Raw genomic sequence first — 23,816 nt, forward strand, 5'->3', positions numbered from 1 at the left:
GGCACGTGGGATCTTCCCGGACCGGGGCACGAACCCATGTCCCCTGCATCGGCGGGCGGACTCTCGACCACTGCGCCACCAGGGAAGCCCAGGTGGATTCTTAACCACTGAGCCACCAGGGAAGCCCAGTAATGTTTTTAAATGCATAAAATAAAATTCGTGGCATTGCAAGGAAACGAATTACATTGAAATACAGTTATTAAAATATTAAAAATACAAGTTTGCAATATAGTAACTATATGTACTTTATGATAAGGTCAAGATCTAGTGGAAGTCTAGTCCCAATGACTGTTATATTTCCATAGTGATGAGCAGAAATAATCCATCCAGATATCTGCAACAATTGTATGGTGACAGGAAAAGGTCACAGAGGGACTGTGGTTTGATGCCTTCATTCCTAATGGCAGAATATGGTGAATTTCAGTTAGAGGTTAGTGAGATACAGATGTAATGTTTTTCCCATGCAAGTTCATGAACCCAAGTACTGCCCATGGGCTCTTCCGGAGGGAGTGCTAAGTGAAGTGAGCTGGGGGAACCAAATGCTGAGTCTGAGAGGAGAGAGACTCACCCCTAACCGGCCCACTTCCTCAGAACCTGATTAAAATACAAAAATCTACCATAGTCTTTTAACAGAGTCACAGAATCACAGGCTTCCCGAGATGGAAGGGCCAGAACCCCTTCTGTAGTTGCCCCCACTGGGGTACCTGGTTCCCAGCCTTGGCTTGTGCACCTCTAGGGATGGGAACTCATGCTCATCCCAGGCTGGCCAGGTCCAGCTTCTCTGAACAGCCGTGACCCTGTCTCCTCTCACCCAGAGATGAAGCAGATCCATGCTCTGCGCCCACAGCTAGAGGACAGAGAAAGATAAGGCCCTGACTAGAGCTAAAATACCTTACTCATTCAACATTCTCTGAGCTGCTCTCTGCCAGGCCAGAAGTAGGCAATGGATATGCTGAGACTTACATTTGTTGCCTGTGTGCTCAGTACTAGTGTGCTGGGGCTGAAATGGACATGATGCCTTCTCTCCAGGGAGACAGACACTAAATGAGTAAACACACATATCAACATGTCATTGCAATTTGTGATAACGGCTGTGAAGAGATGAGCAGGGGCCTCACAGAAGGAGTGACTTCAGATGGGGGAGAAGGGAGATCAAAGAAAGCCCTCTGGAGAAAGTGACACCTAATGCAAGACTTGGAGGATTGGTTAGAATCCACCAGTCAAACAGAGGGGAAGAGCAAGTGTGGAGGAGGCCCTGATGCAGGAGAGAGCTTGGCTGCTGTTAGGAAGTGACAAAGGCCCTGAGGCCAGATGAAGCTGGAGAGGAGGGTAAGGGCAGGTGGTGGGGTCTTCAAGCCGATGCTAAGAAGTCTGCGTATTATCTGAAGAGTAAGGGGCAGCCCTGAAAAGGTTTAAGTAGGATCTGTTTGAATGAATAAAACAAAGTCTCCAAGAGCTCTCAGGCTTGCAGTAAAGACATTAGCAAGATGAAATATAAGAATGAGTTAAAAAACATTTTACTTCTGTGCTCTAAGCCCCAACGAGAATGTGCCTCCATGCTTTTCCTCAGGCTGAGCTCTCTGCCTGGATGCCTTCCCCAAAGCTGTCTCTCTGCTAGGTCCAACAATTCAGCAAAACTTTTCCTAGCAGCAGCCCCGCCAGGACGCCATCCCTAACGATTTAGCTGTTAGTGCTTCCCTAGCGCACAGCCCTGAGCATGCCAGGTGCGCTGTTCACAGCATCATTGACTGTTTATTTGTCAGCGTCCACCCTCCCTTCCTTCAAACTACCCCTGGAAGGGGTCGGAAGTGGGGCGCTGGAGAGAGGAAGTTGCAGAACCTTCAGCTGCAAACTGGCTCCCCTCTATGCCCTCCCCAACTAGTCTGGGATCGGGGCTAGACTCTGCCACCTGCTGGCAACAAGTGGAATGGCAGGCTGGATGGGGGGCGGAAAAAGGGGACTCCTAGAAGCAATGAGGCCCACTTTAGCTTTTCTGAAGGGTAATCACACAAGACCTAGCTGTGTGGAGGGCCTAAGGGGGCCTGATGACACGGGGTGGCAGAGCTGGGCTGGGAACAGGAGGGAGGAACTGAGCGTTGATGGAACAGTGGCTCAGAGATGAGGACACAGGGTCCAGCCCTGTGGGGCTGCTGAGGCCTGAGTCCAGATCTTAGACCCAAGCCAGACCAGCAGGGGCTCCAACTTGTTGCCATGGGGACCCAGGGCGGTGTCCATATAGCTGGGGAGATGACCATCCCCCCTCAGCTGGATGAGGACACCTAGAGAGAAGGGACCAGCCTCAAAGCCAAGTGTCCACCCACACCACCCCTTTTCCGGAACAACTTGTTTTGCTCTAAAGCTTTGGACTTTGACCTGGGAGGTGTGTTTTCCTCCTCTTGGTCACCTGATGTCCTTCCTGCTCACCCCCCTCCCGCAGGGTCCCCAAGCATGGCCCAGGGAGTTCTTGTGCTTCCCCGGGTTCTATAGGGAAGGGGGATGCTTGGATGAGAGAGGCAGAGGCGCTGGGACTTGGGGACTGATGGGAGAGGCTGGGCTGCTCTGGGGGGGCACTCGCTGGAGTGGGGGGTCCCTGCCTGTCGTCTCTTCTTGGATCTCACCTTCCACACTTTCTGGGACACCCACTCTCTTGGAGTTTCCTCTCCTACTCCACCCTGACTCCTCTTCCTTTGAAAGACCCTATGCGTTCGGCTCTGGCCCGGTCCCTCACTGCTTCCCTCCTTGCCCTGGCTCTTTCCTGGCCACATGCGCGTGTGCACACCCACACTGACACACCCTGGGGAGACCATGTGCTCCCGTGCCTCAGCTACCAACGCCATGCCGCAGGCGGCTCCCCAAATGCGCCTCTCTACTCCAGACCCAGGGATCCCACTGCCTTCTGGGTGCTTCCCTCTGGAGCATCCACAAGCACAGTACATCTAAACCTGTAGCTCATCATCCCGCCCTGCCTCCTGAAACTTGGTCTGGCCCCTTCGGAGGCACCACCAAGCCTGAAACTGGGAATGACCCTCAGCTCCTCCCTGTCCCTCACTCCCCACGCCCAGCTAGCCAGTGTTCTAGTGACCATGTCCCGTTCATTTAATCCTCCTAAATATGGCTCAGGCCCATTCCCTCTACCCTGCCCTGCTGCAGCCCGCGTCCCCAGCTGTTATAGCAGCTTCCCCATGACCTCCCTTTCTCCGGTCTTTGTGCTCCCCTTTCATTCTCCAAGCTGTCCAGAGGTGTTTTCTTGAATGCAAATCTGACCCTGTGACTCCCCTGCTTAGAAGAAGGCGTCAGTGGTTGTTTGTTACATTCAACCCAGTTCCCTGCATTCTAATCAGTGATTCCCTGGCTGTTCATTAACACACAGGGTGCCTACTCTAGCCAAACTTTGTGCCAGAACACTCTGAAGACACCAAGTTGGGGTGGGACAGACAACAACTGTCTAGGCATAGGAGGCATCACTCACCTCCAAGCCACGTTCCCCTACATCATCTTGAGACCCCATCGTGGCACGGCTGTGTGTACCACCCATGGTAGTGGGCACACACATACACACACAGGAAGCAGGGACGAGGCGTGATGTCTGGGTACTACCACTGGCAATACAAAGGGCTGCCCAGAAGGTCTTGTGAGCAGCCGTCTGGTGGCTTCTGGGCAGGGATGCTGTGGAGGGGCTTCCAGCTCACGCCCTGGTTTCTGGGGACCCTCCATCTCTGAGACTTTGTCCCAGTCTTCTGCCTCCTTCTTTCTTGACATCTGTGGAGCCAAACTCCAGCATCCCTGGCTTCCTGTACTCCTGGGGGAGGGTAGGGGGTGGGGAGAAAGGAAACCCAGTATGGCCCTTGGCCCCGGGGCCTCGACAGGTCATTGGGTCATTCTCAGTTCCTGAGCTGGAGGGTCTCATGGGCTCCATGGGATCTTGGGAGTTGAGGGTCCAGGGGTTCAGGGCCCCAGACTTGGACCTTCCACCTGGGGTGTCCTTCTTTTGTCCTCTAGAGCAGGGCTGTGTTCACTTACTTCTCTCCCTGTGATGGGTGGAGAGGGATCAGAAGGTGTGTGCAGAGGCCTCTGACCAAGCCCAGATCCTGTCCCAGCTTCCAGGGACCACCTCTGGGGCCAAGAGGAGGAGCTGCACTGGGTCAGGTCAGCTGGGCTGGGTGGGGAAGGCTGGAACTGGGACCCTCAGGCCCTCTGTTGTGATCCCTATGGGAGAGGATGCATTTAGAGAGTTACTGAGCTGGGCAGGGAGTGCAGGGACAGAAGCCAGGGCTGTGCCCCAGGACTGGGGCCCCGGGGTCTGGCTTGGCTGAGTGGGGACAGGTGAGGGGAAGAACAGGAAATAAGCCAGGCTCTCGGGGAGCGGGCAGCTTTGACCTTTCCCTAGCCTCCGGGATTTTCCCCGTGTCCCACCTTCAGCCTTCCCAGAGGCCCCGCCCACTGGGCTCATTCAAGGCAGGAGCAAGAATGTGTCACTGCTATCCCCAGAGCCCAGCCCCACTGCCAGGAAGGGGGAGCTGACGCAAGACTCCAGGAGGCCTGAGGCTTGGAGGTGAGGCCCCGATTCTCCCCACATCTCCCAGGACCTCAGACCCATGGTCTCTGGAAGATGACCTCGAAAGCCAGCCTGAGTGGGCTGGGCTCCAGCCAGGGGAGGCCAGGCCCCGCACATTACCATGGGAGGGAGGGCAGGTTCCCTCCACCTTCCCTCCTCCGTCCTCCCTCTTCTCCTTCCTTACTAGCACCTCTCCTCCAGGGTCAGACGGAGACCAGGCTGATCTCAGCAGACACCGACAGGCCCCAGGGCAGCTCCAGGAGCCCAGATTCCAGCGGCGGGAGAGAAGGCCCAGGAGCGGCCTGCAGCCATGTCAGCCCTCGGCCTGGTCATCCTGGGTCTGCTCACGGCAGTGCCACCCGCCAGCGGTCAGCAAGGTAGCACAGGCCTAGGCCAACCTGGGGTGGGGATAGGGGCTGCAGTACGGAGAGGGCCAGCCTGGGTGCTGGGAGCCCCGGGGTGGAAGGGGTGGCCTTCTGGCCCCTCTCATCACCCTTGGCACCTACACTTTGGAGGGGGAGCAGGGACGGGCTTAGCCAGAGGAACCTCCAAAGGCAGACACAGGCTTCTGTCTGTGACTTGTTTCCCACGAGTGAGAAATGGGGGCAGCAGGGGAAATATTGGATCTAGGGTCTAGGGTTGGGGAGGGGAGTTGAGACCCACGTTCCAGGAGGAGGAATTGCCCTAGAGGTGGCTGGTTGCTGAGGACAGAGCGTGGGGGGCTATAAGGAGGGTGGGAGTAGTGTGTGAGCCACCCCTCAACGGCAGGATTGTTTCAGGGGCGGGCAGTGCTGTCAGGCGTTTGCCCATGGCTTTGGCCTAAGCTGTTTCAGCTTCCTACCCAGAAGACAAGTGTCCCAGAGTGGCCCCCACCATGTGCCTGAGCTCTTTGTCCAGCTCTGCCTCTGTCTTGCTGTGTGGCCTTGAACAAATCACTGTCTGTCTCTGAGACTCAGTTTTCTCATCCATAAAATGAGGACAATAAACCTGCCCCGCCCACCTCTCAGGGCAGCTACCAGTCATGGGTGGGGAAGGGCTTCAGATTGGTAAAGCACCACACCCACCATCCGGTGTCAGCCCTGCGCTGTGAGGCTGCATTTGAAGCCAAAGTCTGGGGACTCTGCAGGTGGGATTTGGGTCCAGAGCGGGTTGGCAGAGATGTTCCCAATGCACGCCTCCTTTGCAGATGCCCTGAGCTCTCATGCATGTTTGCTTCAACTCTGTCTCTCAGGTCTTAGAAGCCCTCTGTGGGAATCGAAGATCAGAGGGGTAGAGTAACTTGTGTGGGTCACACAGCAGAGCAAGAAGGGACAGGGCTCAGATCACCTCTCTCCTGCCCCAGGCTCTGCCCCTTATGCTATATGTTCATCCCAGAGCCACCTGGAAGGAGGAGCAGTGTCCCTGGTGTGTCTGGAAGGAACTGGCTGCAGGGTCTGGAAGAAGCAAGGACAAGCCTCCCAGGGCTTGAGTCCTAACTCCCAGTCCTTGAGTAACCACTGACCTGAGGAGACAATGGGTCTCAACCATTGTTTTTTGGGGAAACAATGAGTCCAAAATACAGCTTTTTGGCAAGTATGGAACTTACATTAAGCATACTGTGTATCTTTTGTTACCCAAGGAGATAAGCAAGGGCTGACCTGGCCGCAGGACAGAGTTCCCAGAGCCCTCCCTCCTTCCCAAAACCTGCCAGGCTCAGAGAGTGCTTGGAGAAGAGGCAGGGCCTCCCTGCAGCAGGAGAGCTTTCGGGTAGACTCAAGGAAGGACTTCTGAGCGGGAGTGAGGCAGAATGAGATTTTTGATGTTCAGCCTGGGCCCCTCAAGATACAGGATGGCACTAGGGATGCAGGTGTTTTGGCCTGGAGGCAGGACTCTTCAAAAGTCTCCTGTTGGCCTCTGTCCCCTCCTGAGACCTCTAACTGCTACTGTGTGTCTGTCCTCTGTGGGGCCGGGCCCCCTCGGGCTCACAGCACAGTGATGTCCAGGGAGAGGAGAGCCCTTGGGGGCTGCCAGTGGCTTAGGGCAGAGGCTTCTGGGAAACCTGAGGGTTAGAGGTGGTGTCAAGGGTCAAGGGGCAAAAGGCAGAGAAGGTGCCTGGAAGGGGCCTCAAATTGGTTTCTGGCCCAGTCCCTGGGGCACTGAGCCAGAGAAGGCAAAAGGAGCTCAGGTTTGAAGCTCCCCTCCCGGCCCCCAAGACCCAGAGGAGAGCTTGCCCCTCTGTCTTGACTTTCCAAAGACGTTCTGTCCCACCCCTTTCTCTGGGCACTCCTGGCACCCTGAGCCAAGCAGCCCCGTCCGCCCCTGCACTCCCACACCTACCCAACCCCACAGAAACCTCTGTTACAAAACAGGATCTTCCAGATGCCAACCTAGTCCTATTAGTTCTGGGCTGCCTCAGCCTGGGAGCCGGGGAGGAGGGGAGCCACCCTCACTGGAAAGGCCTAGGCTGTCTGTTCAGGGGGCTGCCCTTTGGTCCCTGGGGCCTAGGATCTCCCCGGGGGCCCAGGCTCTCCCCGGGGGCCCTGCACGTGCCCCACTGCAGCGGGGGAGGGGTGGGGGGTGGGGTGAGGGGGCGCTCTGGGCTGCCTGGACCTCGGGTGCTGCTCTCTCAGGCTTGTTCCCTTCCTCAGCTCCTTTCCTTCTTCCCAATCCTGTCTTCCTCCAAACCACGGTCCCTTTTATAAGCCCAGGGGTCAGATGGGTCCGTGTTCCCCAGAAGGTCTCCACTGGTCCTGGCAGCAGGCTGGTAACCTCTAACAGGCCCCAGCCCCGGGGGGCGTGAGGCCCCACCTGCACTGGCAGCCCCACTGCGCCCAGCCCGCCGCAGCACCTGCCCCCCACTCCTCCCTTTCCAGGCCTGGGGAACCTGCAGCCCTGGATGCAGGGCCTTATTGCCGTGGCTGTGTTCCTGGTCCTCGTCGCAATCGCCTTTGCTGTCAACCACTTCTGGTGCCAGGAAGAACAGTGAGTGCTGTGCGGGGGCCCTGGGAGCTGGACCGGCGCAAGCCAGGAGGTCCCAGGACCACAGCCACTGCTCTGGTAGCAGTGAGAAGGGCCGCAGAAACCCTGAGCCCATTCCTCTCACTGTGTGGAAGGGGCACCGAGGCCCGAGGTCTCAGGGACCAGAGCTGAGGCTTGCTGGAGCCCAGCCCTGCGAGTGCGCTTGCTGCGCTTCTCTCCTTGGAGTCTCAGTGTTTCTATCTGCATAGTTGGGACAGTGGCCCGTCTGTGATGGACGCTGTGAAAACCCCTGGGCAGGAATGTTCCGCCCTTCCTCAGGGTCTGCTGCTGCATCACGTGCAGGGGCTACAGAGGGGCAATGGACAGACTCTACTCTTGTGCTCACGGACTCCCAGACCAGAAGGGAAGGCAAACATGGAAGGGGTGATGGCAGTGTGAGTGCTGATGCTACAGGAGCAGACAGAATGCAGTGTGGGCCTGAGCTGGGGGGCGAGGGTGTGGTCAGAGAAGTCTTCCTACTGTATGTTTATCCTGAAGCCCAGGCAGGAGCCAGTCACAGCACAGAGTAGGGTGGGAGAGCACTGCCGTTGAGAGAAGAGTCACCGGGGGTCCTGAGTTCGGAGCAGAGCACAAAGGTAGAAGGGGTTGGGCTGAAATCCAGCTCACTCTGCACCTGCTGACTCTGGGGCAAGGCTGCATCTGCCCCCAGCTCTCACACAGGCGACCTGGTGCCTGGCTACCAGCAGCAGCACTGTAGGACCCACTGAGGGAACGGAAGCAGCTCATGGATGGAGAGGCCCGAGATAGACTGGTGAGGTCGGCGGAGCCCAGGCCAAGCAGCCTTGGGCACCAAGGCCCCGAACTTTGGGCTTTATCCTTAGTGCCATAGGAATCCAGTGCAAGTCTGTAAGCCAGTCTCGGGATGAGATGCGGCCGGAGCAGAATCACTGGCCGCCCCGTGGCGGATGCTTTGGGTAGGGCCAGTCTGCAGGTGAGGTGAGCGATGAGGATGAGGTCAGGAGAGACTCTGAGCTGTGGAGGCGGCAGAGGGGATGGAGAGAGAGTACAGGTCTAAGAGCTTTCGAGGAGGGGGTGGGGACACTGAGGACAGGAGGGAGGAGGGACAGGGATAACATCCAGGCTTCTGATGGGACCACCCACTGAGACACAGACCACAAGAGGCAGATCTGGGGCAGTTTGGGACGTATTAAGTCTGAGGTGCCCATGGGATGTCCGAGGAAAGATGAGCAGTGGTTAGGGTCCCTGTAACCCTCATAAGTGTGGTGTCTGGGGAGCTGGGGACAGAGGACACATTGAGTAAGAGGCGAGGAGATTTTTGTCGGAAATATTTCTTTTCTCCACTGGCCCCAGCTCTGCCTTCAGTGACTGCTCCTACCTACCTCCTAGGAGAACCTTGCGGAAATCTAGGGCAGACACTGAGTCCTGCTGCGTCTGCCCTGGAGCTGAGCTGAGGCCAGAGGAAAACAGCAGAGGGAGGCTAAGACGTGGTCGGTGCAAGGCCTGGGGTACATCTTTAGTAGATCTCAGGCTGGGACCTGAGGGCCCCATGGTGGAGCAGGGAGAAAGGTGTGCGGCCCCATCGCCAGAATCAGGCTGCTGACAGGGCCCTGCTGGAGAGAGGAGCTTCTGCCCTAGAGCCTATAGAACAGGACCTGACCGGACTAGAGGAAGGAGGGGGAACAGAGGGAGAGGGGACCCAGGGAGCCCTAATGATGAGCTCTGTCCCCAGGGAGCCTGTGAACATGGTCATGACCCTTGGAAACAAAGCAGATGGGATCCTGGTAGGAACGGACGGCAAGTACTCCTCGATGGAGGCCAGTTTCAGGTGAGGTGCTCATATAGGGCTGACCACCCTGTGCTCCGGGGTCCCCTGGGGACCTCAGGACCGGGTGCTTCTGAAGGGGAGAGGGCTCAGAGGATGGGGGCTCATATGGGGAAGGGCTCAGTGAAGAGAGGGGGTTCCGTGTGGGGAGATGGTGAGCGATGGGGGCTTTGAGAGCACTGCAGGGCTCCATGGGGACATGCAGCCTCAGTTTGGGGAGAGGGTTCAGTAAGGGGATGGGGACTTGGTGGCGGGAGGAGCTCAGGGGGTGGATTGGGACTCACAGGGGTGCAGTGGGGAAAAGAGGCTCAGCGTGGGAAGGGGACTCTGAAGGGATGAGTTGGGGGACTCAGTGTGTGTGGGGGAGGATCTGTAGGGGAGGGAGCTCACTGGGGAGGTGGGTTCAATGGGGGCCCAGTGGGGGAGGGGCTAGGTGGAAGAGAGAGATGGGGTTCAGGGGTGGTGGTGAGAGGCCTCAGGTCTCAGGTGCAGAAGACCAGACGTGGTCAGGGGAAGCCCCTTCTGGGGCTCAGACATTTATTCTGGAAGACACTGCCCTCACAAATGTAGGATGGGGCAGGGAGAAGGGGATGGGACAGAAGGAGCAATGACCCCTGTCGTCCTCTTTCAGGCCCAGTGAGCATGAGAATGCCTACGAGAACAGCCTGGAGGAGGAGGGCAAGGTCCGCAGCACCCCAATGTGACCCCTGCTTCCTTGTGCCCGATGTCCAGGCCCCTCCTTCTCTGTACAGGAATCTGCAGTAACGGCTGACTCCTCCAGCCCTCACACCTGCCCCACCCTCCAGCCAAGCTCGGAGCTCAGACTATGTCCAGGTTGGGGCTCAGCCATGGCTCTGAGCTCACTGGGGAGGTGGGTTCAATGGGGGCCCAGTGGGGGAGGGGCTAGGTGGAAGAGAGAGATGGGGTTCAGGGGTGGTGGTGAGAGGCCTCAGGTCTCAGGTGCAGAAGACCAGACGTGGTCAGGGGAAGCCCCTTCTGGGGCTCAGACATTTATTCTGGAAGACACTGCCCTCACAAATGTAGGATGGGGCAGGGAGAAGGGGATGGGACAGAAGGAGCAATGACCCCTGTCGTCCTCTTTCAGGCCCAGTGAGCATGAGAATGCCTACGAGAACAGCCTGGAGGAGGAGGGCAAGGTCCGCAGCACCCCAATGTGACCCCTGCTTCCTTGTGCCCGATGTCCAGGCCCCTCCTTCTCTGTACAGGAATCTGCAGTAACGGCTGACTCCTCCAGCCCTCACACCTGCCCCACCCTCCAGCCAAGCTCGGAGCTCAGACTATGTCCAGGTTGGGGCTCAGCCATGGCTCTGGGGTCCTAGGGGGCCTCCCACTCAATTCAGTTCAGAAGACCCTTCTGAAAAGGACAATCAGCTCAGCACCTCCCATCCTGCCTCACATCTCCCTCCCTCCAACCGTGGAAATGGCTCTCATTTCTGTGAAATAAAGACGTTTTGTACTTCTGGGTCTGAGGCTCCCAGGGCTCAGAAATATCTCCTCAGGCTACCAGCGAGGCCTGATCTTGCTTTCCAGAATCATCTTACAAAGCCTCTGTCATGGTGATTCTGGAGGATTTCCCAGGAAGCCCTCTCTGGGAGAAGCCCTGGGGCCAGGGAGCACACCCCTTACTCTAGGCAGAGACCCTCCTACAAGCCCCCCCTCTCTTGACCTGCCTTTCACAACTACAATTCTGGGCGATTCTGGGGTCTTCATGCAGCACCAACATCCTGACCCCCTGTCTCCATGCTGCCGGGCACTGAAGTGGGCTCACTCATCTCTCATCCATCCAGCTCTGTCTTCCTGCCCGTAGCCCTTCTGGGCTGGGATTTGGGCATAGGAAGCCCCAGGAAAGAGTCTTGGGCTAGGACTCAGGAAGCCCAGATTGGAGTCTGCGGTCCTCTGCTGACTTGCTGTGTAACTTTGGAGAGTCACTGTCCTCTCTGAGCTCTGCTAACCCTCTGTGGAGGATTTGGGCAGTCCCACCACAGAGCTGTAGTAGAATCATCCTCCCTGATGCCACTGACTCCCAGTCCTGGGGGGCGGGGCAGGGCCAAGGAACTGGGCCCCCGGGGGAATGAAGCAGGAGGGAGAGGACACAGGAGGCTTGACTCAGCCGGGCTGGCTGACCCTGGAGGCCCCTCACCTCTGTGGCTGTCATTCTTATGGGAACAGCCTCTGTCTCGCTGTCTGGGGTGACAACTGGAGGCTGGCTTCCCCAGGAGCACTCCCAGATCCAGAGGAGAGGGGCTGGAAGGCAGGAGGCAGCCCACCTTGTCCCAACGGTCTCCCTCTGTCACCTGTCCCAACCTGTCACAGCCCCTCGTTTCTCCATTAGAGCTGCTCCTTTGCTGTTCCAGGGCTTCACCCAAATATCCCTGGGGAGACCCATCTGAAATCCGAATTATCCTTCTCACCTCACTGGGGTCTAGTTTGCAGCCTGCAGCAGAGGGAAGATCCCTGAGCAGAGGGCTGGCTGGGTCTTTGCCCTGCTGTGTGACTTGCCTCCCCTCTCTGGGCTTCAGCTCAGTGAATTGTGGCTGGAGCTCTTGTGATTCCCACTCTAGGCTTCTGTGCACATGGCTGGATGCCTTTTCACCCATCTCTGCCAGTTGAAACTCTGCATATTCCTTTTCCTTGGCCCTGTGTAGGTTCCTCTTCCTCTAGGAAGTCTTCCTTGGTTAGACCAGAGGGCAGAGTCAGCTGACCAGCCAGCCAGCCAGCCTTTGGCTGCCTTTCATCTGATCCTCCTTGCAGGAAGCTACATTCCCTCCCACCTCTGCCCCCTGTCGTCCCTGGGGGGGTTCCAGTCTGACCCCTCACTGGCCTGCCAGGGCCTGAAGACAGAGATACCATCCCTCTGTCTTCCCTCCAGCCCCCTCACACTTGTGAGGTTTTACCAGCAGGGGCTGTGGCAGCTGCTGTCCTGCCCTGGCGCTGAGGGTGGGGGAGTGGGGAGCTGGGGTCGGGTCGGGGAGGCAGAATCCCCAGCAGGTTGCCTGGGCCTCTCCAGGATCCTCCTCAGCCCCCTCCCCACGGGCAGGACCAGGATGGTGGGAACTCCATCCTGGGGTCCTTGCCGTGCTGGGCTAACCCTGACCTTCTCTCCAACCCCATGTTCCTGCCCTGACAGGGGGCAGGGGGCATGGAGCTGCCGACCCCAGAACTGCCCGAGCCCCCAGTCCTTATCACCAGTTCCCACCTGCCAGCCTGGCCAGAGGAGGGAGGGAAAGGAGGCTGGGCCCGGGCCAGGGCGGTGCTTAATGACCCTCCGGGGGCCTAATCGCAGACTGGCAGCCGCTGAGTGGCTCGGGCTGGCTCCTGGAGAAGGCTGATAACACACCAGCTGGGCCCCCCACCATCTATCGGGGCTGCACAGCCAGTCCCTAGGGGGCGGCGCTGGGAGGGGGAGCCTCTGGGCTCGGGCTGGGCGGCAGGGGAGGTGGGGGAAGCTCTCCGCCCCCGGCCCTGGGGGAAGCGGATTCTGAGCTCCTTGATTGGCAGACAAGGGGGAGGATGCTCCTTCAACGCCTTCCTGCTCCCTCCCCACCCCTTTCTCCCCAAGCAGGACCTCCCCCACCCAGGCCCTGTCTCCTCTTCGGCTCTCCCAGCCTTGACTCATCTCCGTCTCTGTGCTTCTGTCTTTGGCTGAGCGTATCTCTCGTCCTGTTTTTACCTCCATCTTCCTGTATCTGTCGCGTCTCTCCGTTCTCCTCCCTCTACCTGAACTCAGTGCTCACCGGCCTGGCCCCTCCCTAGCTCTCCCCGACGTGCCGGCGCTTCCCTGATGCCTCCTCTTGGCGGGCGGACTCCAGTGCCCTCACTGGATCCTCACTCTTTGTGCCCTGTGTGATGTCGCATGCCCTCCTGCTGATCCCGCCACCTGCTCTCTGGGCAGAATGCACAGGCTGCCCAGGCCCTGGTGTAGGAACCCGAGGTTCTCTTACCCACACAAGACGTTCTTGCTCTTCCAGCTTCCTGGAACAGGGCTTGCACCTTTCTTATTCTTCCCCTACCTAAAACATGTGGATTTCACAGGGTTACATTATAGGTTACACCCAAACTCATGCACTAAAAGCTCCATCCAGGAAATGAAGAGGTGAAGGTAGATTGCAACACTGCTTACTTCAGTTAGACTTGAAGAGGAACTTCCAGCCAGGAGATGGTTTTGAAAAAAGGCTGCAGAGTTCTAGCTTGAGTGTCACCTGTTGTTAAGACAGAGTGGCAGGGCGTTGGGGTGATTTTTTCTTTTTTCTTTTTTTTTTTTTTTTTTGTAGTTCGCGGGCCTCTCACTGTTGTGGCCTCTCCCGGTTGCGGAGCACAGGCTCCGAACGCGCAGGCTCAGCGGCCATGGCTCACGGGCCCAGCCGCTCCGCGGCATGTGGGATCTTCCCGGACTGGGGAATGAACCCGTGTCCCCTGCATCGGCAGGCGGACTCTCAACCACTGCGCCGCCAGGGAAGCCCCGTTGGGGTGATTTTCAAGATGACTTCCCTTATGCTCAGAGTGACACGAGCAGAAATACTGCTTGCTTACTGTGTTTCAGGGAGGATCTCCCCGGACTGGGGAATGAACCCGTGTCCCCTGCATCGGCAGGCAGACTCTCAACCACTGCGCCACCAGGGAAGCCCCGTTGGGGTGATTTTCAAGATGACTTCCCTTATGCTCAGAGTGACACGAGCAGAAATACTGCTTGCTTACTGTGTTTCAGGGAACCATCAGACGGGAACTACTGCTGGCCAGAATCTCCTCCCCCAGTCCAGGGTAGAGGAGTGGGTGTGGGGAGAGGTGCAGAGTGTGTGTGACTTTCTCCTTATCCTACCGTATCCCCTTGGACCCACCTCACAGGTGAGTCAGATGGCTGGAGCCGGCAGAACTTGCTCTGGGATGCGGGTGGGAGGCATCTGCCTCCCCTCCAGATCTGGCCGGGGACCTGGAGCCCCCAGCTCAGCTCTCCTCCCTCCCTAGCAGTACACACAGTGGCCAGGAGCTTGAGCTTAAGAGTCATGAAGACTCTGGTTCAAATTCCAGCTCTTCTCCTCACTGCCTATGGGACCACCTGGCCTTTCAGATGCTCCTTTCACTTGCCAGTAAAATTGGTTCTGTCATGGCTTCCCTGCGGGGCTGCTGGGAGGACACAGAAATAATGTATGTGTTATCATCGCACCTGAGACTCACCAGAAGTCTGCCTAGGCTCGGCTTAGAAGTTACTTCTTCTGGGAAGCTTGTCCCCAACCCCTGGGTTAGGAGCTTCCTCTGAGCCACACCAGCCATCTCTACACTCACTGCCCCGTGTTGTCTGTTTCTTTGTCTGTGTCCAGCTCCAGCCCCAGGTCTGGGAGCTCCTCAAAGGCAGGCAGGGGGTGACTTTCCTCTCTGAGTCACCAGCACCCAGGACAGGGCTGGGCCCAGGGAAGGGAAGCCCAAGGGATGGTGAAGAGACCCAGAAGGTGGACTAAACCCCAGTCGTCTGTCCAGCTGTATGTCTGTCTGTGCCCCTCAGCCTCACACAGGCACAGACACACACCTGCACGTGCTCTCTCAAGCTCTCTCTGGCTGAAGGTCCTGGGGTCAGTGAACACTGTTACTCCATCTGGTCTTCAGCTGGCAGGGAAGGGCTGCTCTCCCCCATCTGCCTGTAGCCTCGGCTGCCACCTGGTGGCTGTACACTCAGTGGGACAGGCAGATTCAGCAGAACCTTTGAACTTGACCTTCGGGGGCTCTTCCCCCTTAAGCACTGGGACCAAAGGCCTTTCCATGGCACAGCCCCGGGGACCCCATAGGTTGTGCCCGCACCTTGCCCTGCAGGCTTCAAGGGCAGCTGGGCCTCCCGTGTCCCCTCCTTGTGTGGCTAGAGGCCAACTCCATGAAAACCTCAGGTTCCATGCACTACTGGTTGGGCCAGGGTCTGGGGCACTTAGCCTCCCGGTCCTGATGACACACCTCCCTTTCCCTCAGAAATGGTCTGAGAGCCCAATGGCATCTGTCCTGAGTCGCTATTCCAGAGAGTAAGGAATGACAGTGTTTGTGGTGCCCTGTTCCCTAGAGACCCTGGCCCCCTGGAGAAGCAGAATAGAGAGAGTTTGATGAGAGAGAGTGAGAGAAAGTTCAAGGACGAGTCTCAGTACTTTCCTGAGCAAGCTGGAAGATGCTGGAGCTGGGGGGACACTGCACTGGGTTGTGTGGACTGCACCTCTCCCTGCAACCTGGTGGGCCTGCATCCGCCTGCAGGGAGGGGTGCCTATTTCTGCTTCTCACAAAAGTACTGCACAGGCTAGTGGATGGCCCTGAGAGTGGCAGGTACTAGGGGACAGGCAGGAGCATGTGGGGGGAGGATGCATTTGGACATATGGAGTTTAGGAGCTGGTGGGACATCTACAGGGAGTGGACTGGGGGCGGCACAGTTGGATGCACAGGGCATGTCTGAAGCACAGTTGAGCAGTTTGTAGTTGAGCCAGAGATTTTGCCTTCTAGTTGGATGCCCACTAGGAGGCTAAGAGGCCAGGTCTGGGCCAGGCAGCCTGGACACAGCACCGCTCTGACTCTAATACCATGTGACCTTGGATAAATCAACTCAACCAAGCTCCAGGTTACTCATCTGTAAATTGGGGGCAGTATGTGATGCCTATTTATTTATTTATTTTAATGAGAAAATGCACTCATAATTTTATTTATTTATTCATTTTGCAGTTCTAACGTATCAGCATGGTGTTATCCACTTTCCGCTGTTTTCTTTTTTTTAATTTTATAATTTTTATTGGGGTATAGTTGATTTACAATGTTGTGTTAGTTTCAGATGTACAACAAAATGAATCTGTTATACATATACATATATCCACTCTTTTCAATTTTTTTATTTTAAAAAATTAGTTTATTATTATTGTTATTTTATTTATTTTTATTTTTTGGCCATACTGCGTGGCATGTGGGATCTTAGTTCCCTGACCAGGGACTGAACCCATGCCCCCTGCATTGGAAGCATGGAGTCTTAACCACTGGACCACCAGGGAAGTCCCCTATCCACTCTTTTTTTAGATTCTTTTCCCATATAGGCCATTACAGAGAATTGAGTAGAGTTCCCTGTGCTATACAGTAAGTCCTTATTCATGGTGTCTATTTAATAAGAGGTGTTGTGAAGATTCAAATAAACAGTGCACACAAAACATATAGAATAGTGCCAGATATACAGTTAGTGCACACAATAATTGTTAGCTTTTGTTTTTTATTATTATTGTTATTATTACAGGATGAACTCGGTTGGATGCAAGACCATACTGTGTCAGAGCTAGCAAAATCCTTAGAATCATTTAGCCCAGTTTACTAATATTGCACTGTAGAATCTGAAGCCCAAGGAAGGGATGGCACCTGCCCAAGGTCATGTAACAAGTCCGGGTGAGAGGCAGGCTAGACGCTCTGCGTGGCTGATGGGTACAGAACATGCTGAGCACAGCTGCTCCCCTGGACCTCTGGAGGCACCAACGTAATGGGGCTAGTTCGTTCTGCATTGCTGAGGCTATTACAGTTCTGTACATGGACTTTGCAAATGAATAACCGGGCTCCTGACTGGTCCTGGCTGTGAGCTGGGGGTATGGGATGGGGGTGGTGGTGAGGATGGGTGCTGGCAAAGTGGGGGAGTGGTGAGGGAGGAGAGGGAGCTCCGGGGAGCAGAGGGGAAAGGGAGAGAGAGGGATGGGAAGAAGCCAATGGAAGAATCTTCCAGGTGCCAAGAGCTAAGAAGTTGGAAAAAGAGACCGGGAAGGGCCTTCCCTCAAACCCAAACGCAGTGATGGTTGTGGTAATGGTGGTGGTCGTTTGCACGATGAAGCTGACGGCTACTATATGGTGTGTAGGTTGTCTTCTGTTTGGAGACTCATTCTGACCCTATTTTCTTGAGGAAAAATTGCAGACTCAGAGAGGGAGGTGACTTGCCCAAGGTCACGCAGCCCGGTAGTGGCACTGGACCTGGTCTAATTCTACCCCAACGCAGGGTTCTGTGTGTGTGTGTTTGTGAGAGAGAGAAAGAGAGACAGAGAGAGAGAAACGGAGAGCTGAAGAGGCAAGCAGAGTGTTTGCCACTGCAGTGCTCCCAGTCCCTTTGGAAAGAAGCATGTGGGAAAGTGTCTGAGAGGGGTCCTCGCAGCATCTAAGTGGAGTGGTCTGCTCGGCTGCTAATGCCTCCATCCTTTCCACTAGTTCGTCCAAGTCTTCCACCCCCAACAAGTTGCCGAGACCGCTCTCACCAGGAGCACCAGAGTCCCGTCTTCTTGTTGCAAGATACGGTGGCCTGTCTGATACTTCTGCTCTCAGCATAATAGGATGGTGGCCGTTTTCTCTGGGGAGTTCTTCCTGACCAACCGCCCTCAGCTCACCAGGCTCCCAGAGGCCCCTGGACTCACAGCCTCATGTTGGTCAGGGCGTTGCTCTCTGAACAAGGTTGTGAACGCTGATCTCCATGAGGCGGAGACCACAACTGTCTGCTTTGTCGTGATGTCCGAGTATCCAGCGCAGGTCCAGAATACAGGCGGTCCCCGGTCAATGGTGGTTGAATGAATGATACAGGGACCTTATCCACTCCATTCATTTACATCACTTCGCATGAAATATCAGCTTCCGAATCAGCACCTTCAGCCCTGTCCCCTCCAGGACCCAGGTGCCTCCTGCACAACTTCACGGGCACCTCAGGCCAAGGTGGAATTCCTGATCTCTGACCCACCTGAGTCCCCTGTGCTGTTAGTGGCACCACCACTCATCCACCCAGGCCAGAGGCGGGACGCACCCTGAATTCCCCTCCCTCATGCCACCCCACCTCCCCTGCTTCAGGTCTGCGGCTTGCCTGGATGTTTGCAGCTACCCTCGCTCTCCTCCTTGTTTTCACTCTCGTTGCATGCTCAAACTGTCCTCCACATGGTCACTAGAGAGAACTTCTCCAAACACAGAGTCAACCAGGACCCATCCCTTCACACCTGGGATGTGAGCCTCCCTCCTCCCGGCAGGTGTAGCTTAGTGGCTGCAGGCCTGGGCTTGAAGCCAGACCTCCCTGGGCAAATCCTACCCTGTCAACTTTATATTAGTGTGACATTGGGCAAGTTAGTAATAAAGGCACCTCAGCGCCTGAATCCGAAAATTAGGGGTAAAATGATGCCCATATTATTGGGCTGCAGTGAAGAGTAAATGAATTAATGTATGTACAGGAAGCATAGAGTAAATAAATGCTCAATAAGTGTTAGCAACAGACATCTGAATTTCCCTTCCTGTTTTTCCTGCAATGTCTTAAGCAGCCACTAGATGGCCACACTGCTGGCTCTCTGTGATTTCCCACGCCAAGCTCGCCTTCCTCCCCTCCCACAACGTTTCACATCTCAGTGCCTATTTGTTCATGTTCCAGGCTGATGTTTTCCCTTTTGCCAGCCTCACCTCCTTCAAGACAGCTTTCTGATACATCTTTCCCACTCCATGCTCACCAAGGGGCTATGTTCTATGTCTGAGAGCTCCTGGAGGGCAGGACATCTCCAGGACACCTGGCAGAGTCCCTGCATAGAACAAGTGCTCAGTGTTTGTCGGATGAATGAATATGTCAGCCAGTCCCAGCTCAACGACTTAAATAATTTGCATGATCTTGGGCAAATCAGTTAACTTCTCAGTTTTCTTTTCCTTAAATGGACATCAAAAAGAGGCTCTATGTTGTGTTTGTGGAGAGTCTGGTGTAAAGCCCTAGCATAAGATCTGGCATGCTGTAGCCCCAGGGCCAGCATGCACAGACACCTACCAACCATGGCTCATTCTCATCGCCCACCAGCTATTGCCCACTTGTGCTTACACCTTTCTCCTGTCCCAGTTGTGGGTATTAAAAATGGTTTTACCGGGACTTCCCTGGTGGTCCAGTGGTTAAGAATCCACCTTCCAGTGCAGGGGACGCAGGTTCGATCCTTGGTCGGGGAACTAAGATCCTACATGCCGCAGGGCAGCTAAGCCTGTGCGCCACAACTACTGAGCTGGCGTGCTCTAGAGGACCACACGCCGCAATGAAAGATCCCGTGTGCTACAACGAAGATCCCGTGTGTTGCAACTAAGACCCAACACAGCCAAATAATAAATAAATTAACTAATTAATTAATTTTTAAAAATGGTTTTACCTCGTCCCAAAGGTCCTTCTTTACCAAGTATGGTCTGGAATTAATCTGCAAGCTGGCTGGGCTTGGTTGGCCTAGGCTTAATTGATGGTTCAGCAGAGCCCAGTGGGCTCCCATTTGCCTGGAAAGCACAGGCTCAGCCTCCCTGTCCCTGAAAGCCCCACTGTCCTCCTGAATGAGGCCCTCCTGGGCTTCCTTTTCTTCACCCCAGTTCTTGATGTCCCAACACTGGCTGGGGTTCGGCAGAAGGTCTGGTTGCTGGATCTCTGCACTCTTATACTGCCTCTGCCTGGATGACCGTAGTCATTGTGCCTCTCCCATCAAACCACTGAAGCAATGGCCCTTCCTTAGAACAAACTCCCAGGAGGGGGATGTCTCCATCAAAGAATATGAGCATTTCTGGGGCTCTTGTAAGGTACGTGCTCACTAGCGGTTTCCTTAAGAGCTGAATCCAGTTTACATTCAATCAGTTCACTGTAGACAGTGGGGGTGGGGGAAGATTTTGGTTTGCCTTGAGGCCAAACACTTTCTAAAGGGCTGTTCACGAAGTACAGCACTTTCTTTTTGCCGGACGTCTCTTCTATCCTTTTATCCTTTCTCCCTATTCCTTGCAATATCCTGAACAGCCACCAGATGGCAGAGGGATGCGCCCTCTGTACCAGCAACCCCCTTTTCCTGTGTGTATAGGGGAGTGTGCCCAGGCTGGGGGTCTGAGTGTAGTGGCCATTGATAGGGTCCCTGGGGAGATGTGGAGGCGGCTCAAATGGAGAGATCCCTGGCTGGAAGTCCGGGCGTTGTGCGTAAGTACAGTTCTTCAGCCCCAATCCATCAGGAGCTCGAAAGATTGACCTGAAGCGAAGTTACCCAGAGTAGTAAAAAGAAAGTGACAAGAAAGTAAAAGGAAAATGAAACAGAAAGCGCCTGGATGGGAAAAATTAAAAGACATGTTGATTCCCGTATTTTGTACGTGTAGCTTTTGTGTGAGCATAGGGATGGTAAAATTGCATGGATTATGGGCCTTAGGGGATCTAGAATAGAGGTAGAGAAAAGCATTTTCTCCAGTTGGAAGGCAGCAATAAATCATTTTATGATGCTGGAAAAGCTAAAACACCGACCAGATGTAGGTATAATTGAAATAGAAAGATAGGGAAAAAGAGAGTAAAAGTTGACTCTGAGATGTCTAGTTTGAGCAACTAGGCCCATGGAATATTATGTAGGTAATAAACATTATAATGAATAGTGTGTGAAAAATACCATTGCGCTGAAATAAAAAGGGGAAACTTCTGTATACAAGGTAATAGCGCAGATCCTCATGAACAAGTAATGGGAGAGATCTCAGAGAAAACTGGAGTTATTGCTTCAATATGGTGGTTAAGAGCACAGACCCTGGAGTTTAACTACTTGGGTTCAAATCCTGGCTCCACCATTTACCAGTGGTAAAATTTCACCTCTTTGTGCCTCAGCTTCTCTAAAATGTACATAATACTATGACCTTCATGGCAGAACTGTTGAGAGGAGTAAATGAGTTAATACATGAAAAACATATAGAACAATGCTTACCACCTAGAAAGTGCTATATAACTGTTTGCTTTTTTATTACAGAAGTAAAGCTGATTTTGCAGGAAACAATTAATTGCTGTTGGGCAACTAGAGTAGCACAGCTGCAGTAAAATACTGCTACAGTTTAACTGGACTACTACAGCTGCCCAAATCAAAGCCAGCACTTGAAAGAGGATTAAGATTAGAGAAAGCTGTAGAAAAACACGCAACATAGTCAAAGATAAATTTTGGCCTATTCCTTTATATGTCTGTAACATCATCTTTTCCATTCTGTCTTGCATTCCACCAGCAGATTCATTTTTCTAAAAAATGAACTATAATCATGCCACCCATCTGGGATGTCTTATATATCAGGCTCTTGCTTGATCAAGAAAGGCTGAACACTAGCTGGGCCTTTGAGAGCTCTGTGATCTGGCTATGCCAGGGCTCCAGGTGTAGTCCCATAGCTTCCCTCTGTAGCTCCTGGAGACTGGTGGGTTGTAGGAGCTGCTCTAGTGACACGCTGGCGGGTGCATATAGGGAGGGGAGAAGGCAGGCTGCCTGCAGCTTCATGTCTGTTCTTCAATCTGCCTCTGATGCTACCTCTTTCATCTTTACAAATCTCCTAGTCTGTCAAGGTTCAACACTGAAGCCATGATGCTTCATTAAGTCCCCCTGGTCCACCCCTCAGTCTGTGTGACGGAATTCTGAGGATTTTGCACCTTTGCACCTTGACAATCCAGTGCCAGTTTGGGGGTTCTGAGAGCTCTCTCCTTTTTCTCTCTTTCTGAGAAATAAAAACTCCTGTGGCCCGAGGCACCACAGATTCTAAGGACAAATGTCAGTTAGAGACATGAGTGTGTTAAGACGTCTCAGGACCTGCAGGTCAGGAGAATCCATCTGGAGAGGTCATGCGTCTGTTGAGAGCACGGGACAGGATTGGGGAGGGCGGGTCGAGGTGGAAACATTCCTCGCCGCACAATGTGGGGAAGGGTGTCTGGCTAAGCTGTTCTCTAGCGAAAGCACAGAGGGAAGACGGAGGAAAGGTAGGCAGTTAGCCATTGTATTGAAAGCCCAGCCTTATTCCACTTCTGTAACTGGAAACGATTTTTTTCTTTACCCAAAGTGGATAAGGAAAAGATAAATGTGAACATGAGCCAATTTTCACACGTGTGACTGGAAGGTTTTGTTTTTTCTTTCCTCTCTCATATATAAGCGTCTTGCCCTGAGACATATCTACTCAGAGTCTAGAAGAGGTATTTGTATACCCATGTTCATTGCAACATTATTCACAATAGAAGCAACCTAAGGGTCCATCTGTGGATGAAGGGATAAGCAAACTGTGGTATATACATACAATGGGATATTAGTCAGCCTTAAAAAGCAAGGAAATTCTGACAGTTGCTACCACATGGATAAACCTTGAGGACATTATGCTAAGTAAAATAAACCAGTCACAAAAATACAAATACATTATGATTTCACTTGTATGAGGTATTTAGGGCAGCGGAAATCATAAAGACAGGAAATATAATGGTAGTTGCCAGGGGCTGGGGAAAGGCAGAAATGGGGAGTTAATGTTTAATGGATGTAGAATTTCAGATTTACAAGATGAAAGGTTATGGGATGGATGGTGGTAATGGTTACACAGCAATGTGAAGGTATTTAATACCATGGCTGTACACTTGAAAATGGTTAAGATGGTAAATCTTATAAACTCTCACACCTAAGGTCAATTAATCTTTGACAAAGGAGGCCAGACTATACAATGGAGAAAAGACAGTCTCTTCAGCAAGTGGTGCTGGGAAAGTTGGACAGCCACATGTAAATCAATGAAGTTAGAACACTCCCTCACACCATACACAAAAATAAACTCAAAATGGCTTAAAGACTTAAATATAAGACATGATACCATAAAATTCCTGGAAGAGAACATAGGCAAAACATGCTCTCACAAAAACCGTAGCAATGTTTTCTTAGCTCAGTATCCCTTGACAATAAAAATAAAAGCAAAAATAAACAAATTGGACCTAATCAAACTTATAAGCTTTTGCACAGTAAAGGAAACCATAAACAAAACGAAAAGACAACCTATGAATTGGGAGAAAATACTTGCAAATGATGTGACCAATGAGGGCTTAATTTCCAAAATATACAAACAGCTCGTACAACTCAATAACAATAAAACCCACAACCCAATTCAAAAATGAGCAGAACTATTTACAGTAGCCAGAATGGAGGCAACCTAAGTGTCCAGCAACAGATGAATGGATAAAGAAGATGTGGCACATATATACAATGGAATATTACTCAGCCATAAAAAGAAACGAAACTGAGTTATTTGTAGTGAGGTGGATGGACCTGGAGTCTGTCATACAGAGTGAAGTAAGTCAGAAGGATAAAAAAAATACCATATGCTAACACATATATATGGAATCTAAAAATAAAAAAGGTTCTGAAGAACCTAGGGGCAAGACAGGAATAAAGACACAGATGTAGAGAATGGACTTGAGGACACGGTGAGGGGGAAGGGTAAGCTGGGACAAAGTGAGAGAGTGGCATGGACATATATACACTACCAAATGTAAAATAGATAGCTAGTGGGAAGCAGCCGCATAGCACAGGGAGATCAGCTCTGTGCTTTGTGACCACCTAGAGGGGTGGGATAGGGAGGGTGGGAGGGAGGGAGACACAAGAGGGAAGAGATATGGGAACATATGTATATGTATAACTGATTCACTTTGTTGTAAAGCAGAAACTAACACACCATTGTAAA

General features: G+C 53.6%; 1 protein-coding gene across 3 annotated transcripts; it reads left to right on the plus strand.

Moving 5' to 3' along the window:
- The first annotated feature begins 4,490 nt into the window (after positions 1–4,490).
- On the plus strand, positions 4,491–10,212 carry PDZK1IP1 (PDZK1 interacting protein 1). Of its 3 annotated transcripts, none has more exons than XM_024119899.3 (5): positions 4,491–4,552; positions 4,757–4,932; positions 7,408–7,516; positions 9,264–9,359; positions 9,988–10,212. In XM_024119899.3, exons 2-5 carry the CDS (start codon positions 4,866–4,868, stop codon positions 10,058–10,060), a joined length of 345 nt encoding a protein of 114 aa, XP_023975667.1. In that variant the 5' UTR covers positions 4,491–4,552; positions 4,757–4,865; the 3' UTR covers positions 10,061–10,212. The 3 variants fall into 3 exon arrangements, with proteins under 3 accessions (XP_023975667.1, XP_054939948.1, XP_054939949.1); XM_055083973.1 differs by having other exon boundaries at positions 4,524–4,552; positions 4,743–4,932; XM_055083974.1 differs by lacking the exons at positions 4,491–4,552; positions 4,757–4,932; positions 7,408–7,516 and adding an exon at positions 7,776–7,947.
- Positions 10,213–23,816: the final 13,604 nt, after the last annotated feature.

Source organism: Physeter macrocephalus, chromosome 4, assembly GCF_002837175.3.
Source record: "Physeter macrocephalus isolate SW-GA chromosome 4, ASM283717v5, whole genome shotgun sequence".
Lineage (NCBI taxonomy): Eukaryota > Metazoa > Chordata > Mammalia > Artiodactyla > Physeteridae > Physeter > Physeter macrocephalus.